This window comes from Nestor notabilis, unplaced genomic scaffold, assembly GCF_000696875.1.
Source record: "Nestor notabilis isolate BGI_N333 unplaced genomic scaffold, ASM69687v1 scaffold1854, whole genome shotgun sequence".
Lineage (NCBI taxonomy): Eukaryota > Metazoa > Chordata > Aves > Psittaciformes > Psittacidae > Nestor > Nestor notabilis.
The window spans coordinates 19,418-27,435 of record NW_009926699.1 but is presented as its reverse complement, the minus strand read 5'-3'; the positions used below and the strand labels follow the sequence as shown (position 1 = coordinate 27,435).

General features: G+C 42.4%; 1 protein-coding gene across 1 annotated transcript in view; it reads right to left on the bottom strand.

Annotated features, from left to right (window-relative positions):
- POC1A (POC1 centriolar protein A) overlaps window positions 1-8,018 on the bottom strand; it is a 59,397-nt gene that overhangs the window by 33,254 nt on the left and 18,125 nt on the right. The window contains exon 7 of the mRNA XM_010013660.1: window positions 3,122-3,190. Coding sequence (XP_010011962.1) covers window positions 3,122-3,190 — 69 coding nt within the window. The remainder of the gene's footprint in view (window positions 1-3,121; window positions 3,191-8,018) is intronic.

The following is an 8,018-nucleotide window of genomic DNA, read 5'->3' as shown; positions in this document are numbered from 1 at the left end:
AGGAAATAACAAGGGAAGAGAATATAAAACTAAAAGGGGAAAAGGCAAAGAAAACAATGCACAATTCAATTGCTCAGCACCTGCCGACCGATACACAGCCCGACCCGAGCAGCAATCTGCCCCTTGCAGGTAACTCTCCCCAGTTTCTATACTGGGCATGATATGCTGTGGTATGGGTCAAGTGTCCTGTCTCTGCTTCATCCCAGCTTCTTGTGCCCCTCCTCACTGGCAGCACATGAGACTGAAAAGTCCTTGATTGGGGTAACCATTACTTAGCAACAACTAAAACATTGGTGTGTTATCAGTGTTGTTCTCAGACTAAAGTCAAAACCACAGCACTGCACCAGCTACTAAGAAAGAGAAAAATAACTGTTACAGCTGAACCCAGGAAAGTATCCACCCCTTACTCCATATCATTCACATCATGCTCAGATCCCCCTTTTTTTTTTTCAATATACCATTGCTTTTTGTTTCATATATATACACACCCACACACAAAAAGATAGATATCATTCTTTATTCCATGGACCAATCCCTATAAAGTTGCTAAATTCATTCAGTCCATGATGTCAGGTTCCATCTCTTGTAACAGTCTCTCAGGGCAGGAGAGACAGTGTGTAGTGGTGGATTGTTGCCTGTTGATGACACCACTGAACTCGTCTGGTCACTGCTGAGCTTGTCTGGTTTCATCAAAGATCATTTTTTGTTAGGGTGATGATCAGAGAGAAGTCAGGGCTGCTGCCTCACTCCAGGACATTGATGCCAGTGAGTGGGCATATGATGATGGCGCACGCTGTGTAAGTTTCCGTCACATGGGCTGTGTACATTCAACTTCATCTGGATCTATGGGTGCATTCCCGGCATCTGGCCTACGACAGATCATCTCTAGAATGGCTGATTCCCTCAGGGACTGGATGTCTTTCTCTATCATGGTCCAGTTGGCTGAGCAACTCATAACATGGGAAACCTTTCCTTCACAGCTGCCAAGAGCCACCTCCAAATGCTGAGGGCTCACTTCTCTTTTGTAATCACTTTGTCAATTCCTCCTTCCCTAGCAAGTGATCCCAGCTGCTTGGCTTCCCTACCTTCTAGTTCGTGACCATCAGCCCCATTGTCGCAGCATCAGAGGAACCAGGTGATGATGTGCTGCCCTGAAAGATGGGTGAAATCTCTTCGCATATTCCGCAGCTCAGTCGAGGTCTGGGATCGAGAAGTCACCTCTTCTTCCTCTGATTCCTGTATTAATAGCTCTTGTTCAGATGCCACCCCCTGTCATACATGCACTGGGTCTTCATCCCTCTTCACTGCATGAGTTGTTCTTTGCGGCTCTTGTTTTTTTACCCCTTGCTTATAGGGGCAACTGATACTGGCATGGATTGGTCCTTTCCTTCAGCTGCAGTGTCTGTCACTGGGGTTGGAGTGGCCGCAGTGTCTGTCACTGCAGTTGGAGTGGCTGAACTTTCGGATACAAATCTAAGAGGAGAGAGCAGTTCCTTCACAGGAGCTAAGAACAGAAAAGCCAACAGCCACCCTTCCCAGTGCATGCATTCAGAAACACACACATTGAGCTACAATGGAAAGGGCTGCCAAGGAAGCCCATTACAACTCCATGCCACAAATGTACCTTTTCAAAGCACCTTTCTGGGAGGCACTGTCATTCAGTCTTTCAGTTTAACAATGCCATGTGATACTTCCAATGGGCAATACTTTGGTTGAAGAAATCCCAACAATAAGAAATAAGAGGGAGCTGATAAAACAAAAGCCTTTTGAAGGAATCTACTTTACATAATGAAGAAACATAGGCAAATATATCCTCTTAAGCTAAAAACTGAAGCTAATAAAAAGTCACTTCTTGGCTGTGCCTAGAAATCGAAGACAAATAAAGTATCTGAAGTTTTCCGTTGAAAATAAGTAACATTGAACTGCTGTATGACTGCAACTCCCAGCTGCATCAGGGCTTTTAAGGAAGAAACAACAGCAAAAAGCCATATTCATTTCTTGTGTTAGATAAGCATTTCAAGAGCAAACCTTATTCTAGCGAGCCTAATATAATTTTATAAGACAAAAACCTGGATGTATCTCAAGTCTGTTTAACTGCTTATTTAAAAAGTGGTCTTAAAGAGACAGGATGGCAAGCTATGCTCCCCATCTCAGCAAATCTACAATATAGAGTTAAAATGCAACTCATGAAACCGTCATGAGCTACTACCTACGACTTGTTTCCTCCTCAATGGAATACAACTGAACACATACACTGTGCAGAGAACCCAGCAAGTCATTTCAGCATGATCCAGACATACTTTAGTATATTTTTGCTTTCCCCCACTGAAAAGAGAAAACAAAAGCCAGCAGCTTTTAAAGAAGTGTAAATCTGAATCATAACTCAGAACCAGAAGTTAAAAGGAAGAGATCTCCCCTTCTGCCCCACTGCTTCATCCACAAAATCCTTTACCAGCAATACAAAACACAGAGGCTCTCAATTCTAGTGTACAAATCAAGGTCAGTAGAGAAAAGTCCAATTCTAAACCAAAAAGCTGTGCAACTGTGGCATTAGCACAGCTTTGGACCAGGCCCCCATTAATAAAGAGGCCTACAGCCTATATTCATGTCCAGCCAAAAACCATCTGGTTTCAGTCACTGGAGATGGCTTAGCCACAGTGTCTCACATAAGACTGAGAGAACAGATCTGTGGGAGGAGAGCATTAAGGAATATGAAATAGAGAGCACTGTAGACCAGTGGAGCCTGAAAGAGTATTCAGGGGAAGCACCCCTGCCTGCTTGCCTTGTCCTTACACTTGTGTCTCAGAACTAGCCAGTGGCAGACCAGGCAACAATGCATCAGCACAGCCCACAATATTCAAGGTGCCTCAATACACCCATTTGTACACCCATCTTACTCCCCAGCACCAGATACCTCAAAGGCACAGAACACAGGCCACATATGGGGTAGTATTTCCTCTGTTGTACATACACATTCCTAGATAATCCAGCTGAAGTGCTTCCTCAGTAAGAAAAGTCTAGGTTTAAGTTTTATATATTTGTCTTCTTTTTCAAAGCAGTAAGATGTCAAGAAACCAGTAACAACAAGGCACAAAACTATCAAATTAAACTAGACAGGTACCTGTTCATCAGAACCTCCAGAGGCAAATAAGTCTCCAGCTCTTGAAAATGCAACACAGGTAGCTGGCCCCTGCAAACAGATTCAGAAGATTGGTTTAAAAAACAGTGAAAGAAAACTGGTTCCAAAGCTCCACTGATTACAGCTTTATAAGGTATTTCTCATTTGACATCAGCAATCTAAAGGCAAAATTAAAACAGCTCTTATCTGTCAGGTAAGAGGCCCACAATTAACCTGCTAAGCTCACTGGCCCTTACTTATTTCCCATATTTTTGCTGCCAGTTTAAGACACCCACTTTCCAATATTCATGGCATTGAGACAGAAACAAACCAAGTTTTAAAGCTCCATGTTTTTCCTTGTTCTCTCACCGTCATTCTCTATTCCCTTTAGAATCAGAAATCCCTAAAACTTCTGTTCATTTAGTAAAAGTGGTAAAACTGATGTGTTGTGTTTAACGCAGCTTCAGTTAGCCACCTGCCAGAAGGCTTAAAGTGGAAAAGGGAGTTTAAACACACAGATACACCCAGAGCAGCATCTAAAGGCATACTGAGAAAGGTTGTTAGAGGTAAAACACTCCCAACAACTGACAATTCTAAGCATTCACAATTATAAACCATGCCCCATAAAAACACAACATCTTTTAAAACAAGTTTTGAGGAGTGATGAATCCACCTTTCAGGCTTCAATAGCCAAGCCTTCAGAATTCATGTTTCCCAAGCACCTCCTCACACCATGAATATTAGAACCATGAAAAGAAAATGCCCAGAGCCAAAATTTTCACATAATCATGGAACTCCAGGGATCAGAACTTCAAACATTACCCAGTGTCTCCAAGAAACTGACACTACAAGACCACCATGTGCACCAGATTCACAATGGAAAATAGTATCTTCTTTCCACATACTTTCCCAACAGCCTTTCTTTGAAAATACATATTTAGGTTTATTTATTTGTGTTTCATTTACAGTGAGCACATGCTCTCCTATATGTATTTCTAGGGTATTCAATGCAGAAGACCCAAGGCTTAAAGCTCTTGCTTAGTCTACCAAGACATAACTTCAAAACATGCTTGGACAGCTATCAACCAAAGCAATCAATTTGATCAAGGTTAGCAGCATTTTAAGTCAAGAAGTCTGTACAAGCAGAATAACCAAACGCAAAAGACTCAGTATTCAAAGCAGAACCCAATTACTTATTTTATTTGAAACTTGGTAGGCAAGAAGCCTACAGAGTTTTCAGCACACACGAAGAAAAAGCCAAGACTACCTGAAAAGCACTGGCAAAAAAAGAACAGGTCACTGAATGGCAGACAGAGCAGCTTCAGCAGGATATACCGCATTTGTACATTAATTTCTATTTACTGTATTCTCTACTATAGAGTTTTGCAGGAAGCAGCTGTTCTTTTTGGATACCAACTAGCAGGACAAAGTCAACACAGGGGAGCATCCAAAGGCTTCAGAAACAAAACAGAATCACTGCTTCACATCCCCTTATGTGTGAAGCATGTGGTCAGGCAATGACAGAGCCTTCAAACCAAATAGGCACCCACAGCAACACAGGAGACTGCAAGCAGCAGGCAGGTACTCCTTACAATACCATCGTTTGCCATTTTTAAGCTACAGCCTAATGATCAATGCACGTTAGTGTTAGTTGACAGGTTTTCAACTGAAGAATAAAAGGCTGGCTTAAACTGCTTTTCTCTTACTTGTTTTACAGGAGAGCTGAGTTAATGCATTCGGGATCATGTTCATACAGCACAGGTGCTCACATTTTGAAGAAGTCTCTCTCTTAGAATAAGTCAGTTCTGGGAGACTTTAAATGGTGCTGACTGCTAAAGCACTGCAGTGTAAAAGAATGTATCTCACACCACGCATCTATTTTAATACATTTCCAACCTTTCAGAAAGCAGACAGCAGGACTCACATGGGAAGGATGAGGCTGGCACTGAGATGCAGTTAAACAGACCTGGGAAATCATTACATGTGTTCAAGCACAGGCACAACAGACAAACTGTTCTGCTTAGAATAAAAAGCTGAGAACCCAGAGAGTGGAGTTTTATGTTAGCCACCGAACGCATTACTTTGCAGACTCTAAGTCTGAGCTTTGCCCAAGCTGAAATAGGCAGAGGCAGGAATGTGCATTTCCAGAGGCTGCCTATGGCCAAGTGCACTGTGAAAAGCAAGCTGAATTAATCACAGGCTGGGGGGGGGGGGGGGGGGGGGGGGGGGGTGGGGGGGGTGGGGTAAAAAACCCCACAACAAAAACCAGCACACACCAAAAACGCAACCACCACCCGCAGAAAACTCCACCACACAGCTATATCCCTCCTGCCAGAAGCAGAGTTATCCTCTTTCAAGTAAGATCACATATCTCAAGAGGCAAGCAAGAAACTTCTTGTCACCCTGAATCAAGTTGCAAGGACAGACTATTCTATTAAGAGTTCACATCTTCCCAATGCACATCGCATGGAAATCTCATATCCAGTTTGTTTTTAGTGTCCCTTCCTCCTTTGTAAAAGTAAGCTCAGCATTATAAATCCTGAAAGTAGACGAACACCCAAAAATGCATTTGGGAAGAGCACCTAGCTCTCACTGCAGCTGTGTCCCACAGCCCTGTATGAACCTTGGGCCAACAAAACAAGTCTTGATGTGGTCACTGCCAGTGTGAAGAGTTTTAGCTTCCTTAAAACACATTAAGGTATTTCCATATTAGCATTTCACCTGCAGTGACTTCAAATCATTTTGATGCCTTCTAATAGCAACATCTGACTGGAGAGACCCTGCCAGAAATGATCTAAAAGCAACAATTTCAAACTGCGTGTGCAGGCATTAGTGTGACTGAGCTTGGACAACTAACACAGCACTAAATAGCGCAGATATTTCAAACCAAAGACACGGCCATCGATCAGCTGAGACAGAGAATGTTTCTACTCCCACCACCTTTCCCAGCAGTTTGGCTCTCTGACCACACTGTCAGGAATGAAGGCTATAAAAAATAAAACAAATAATGCAAAAGCCAAAAGAAAAAGGCAAAGGCAAAAAATAAAAGACGGTAAGAAAGGGCCGAAACAAGTAGATAGACTGGAAACTGCATGGTGGTGAGTATTAAAGGTATCAGCACTGAGGATCCAGAAGCTGCACTCTGTAATAAACCAGAGCTGGGAGGGCATAAAAAACTGGAACAAACCTTCAAGGCATCAAAACAAAATGTTCAGTGTTCAGGAACAAGCACAAGCGAGGAACACTGGAGGGGAGCAATGTTTCACCAGATTTTTTGTATCAGTCTAAATATTTCAGTGTATTTAGACAAAATTTAACACAGTACAGATCACATCAAAACAGGCAATGAACCAACTCCAAAGTCATGGCATTCTGAAGGGGGGGAAAAAAAAGTTCAACAGAACACATTCCTTCTGAAACAGAAAATTATATCAAAGACTGAATGTGCCTTAATGAATTGAAAGAAGAGGAACAAACAACTCTGTAGACCCAACATTCTCTGCAGGTTTGTTGACATAAATTAAGTGAAAAGTATTTTTGCTACATACATTCACAGCACTCTGCCCGGATGTAACAGGTTTGCTTTAGCAACACACAAACCATAGTTTGCCAAATACTCTCGCAGTTTCATATAAACACACAAAACAAAACCAAAGCTACACTTGCCAGTGCTTAGACACAACCCAACTCCCATTTGCTCCAGGTAAGCACAGCAGAGATCCAAGAGATTTTTGATGCAGTCCTGGACAATAAGTATGTGTTTGGAGACTAAGGAATTCGAATCTTCCTTCAGATTTTTCCCTGCCTTTAAGCTTACTGTTGCAAAAGTCAAAAAGCAGCAGTTGCATATTCTTCTATACAAACTGTAGGGAGAATTTTACACTTATTTCCCATGCAACTTGGACGTGTAGGATCCAGCAACCTTCTAAAGCATCACTTTATTCCTCTTTCTGTGGCAGGATACAAATGCTCTTCTATTACTATTCCCTGGGGGTTCTGAAGTTCCAGTTCTGTATCCTCACTGTGCTGCACACAAACTGATAGCACCAACCCCTAAATTCCTACAGCTTCTTGCCTTAGATTAAACAGCAAGCTGCAGAAAGAAGGGACTGGACAATGAGATACACTAAGTCAGCAGTGAGGAACATTCCTATTTAGTCCTTAGCAGGCCAACAACACAAGGACTGTTGAGCTTTTGTACATTTCAAATAGAGTTTGAAATTATAATCATTTGGTGATACTGGGAGAAAGCTGCAGAAGGTTTGAGGGAAAGTACAGAAAAGACCAAAAAGTCATCCTCTGGAAGAACTGAGTGAAGAACATTGCCACTAATCAATATTCAACTCATCTCCTCTAGTGAAAGAGAACCAGGCCCAGTGAAGATAGCCCAGGGAGCCCTGAAAGAACGAACTACCTGCACATTGGATACAGCAAAGAAACTGGAAACAAAAAAGAAGCCAGACAGAAGGAACAATAACGGACTCAAACCTAGTCCTTTGCAGCAGTGCTTCCAATGAAGAAGATTTGGGAAAGGTCAGATAACCACGCCAGGGTAACTGAAACACCAGGCAACATCCCACTTGTAGCTGCATACACAGATAAGAAGGATGAGGGCACAGGATGCTACATGATCTAATTTATGTGCAGACTACTCCCCAGAGATAGCACTTACACCTTCTTGTCTTTCCACTTCCTACAGAAGGAGGCTCATGATCACAAGGCCTTTATTGCCCTAGCAATTCACAGGTTGATCAGCTCACACCAAATATTAAGTGTGGTGTTAGAAAAAGATACTCAGAACTATTTCAAACAGCTTAAATGCATTCAACACCTATAGAGAGATGGGACCCCAAGCCATGACACAGATTACAACACTGCCAGTGTGACTGGCAGGGTGCTA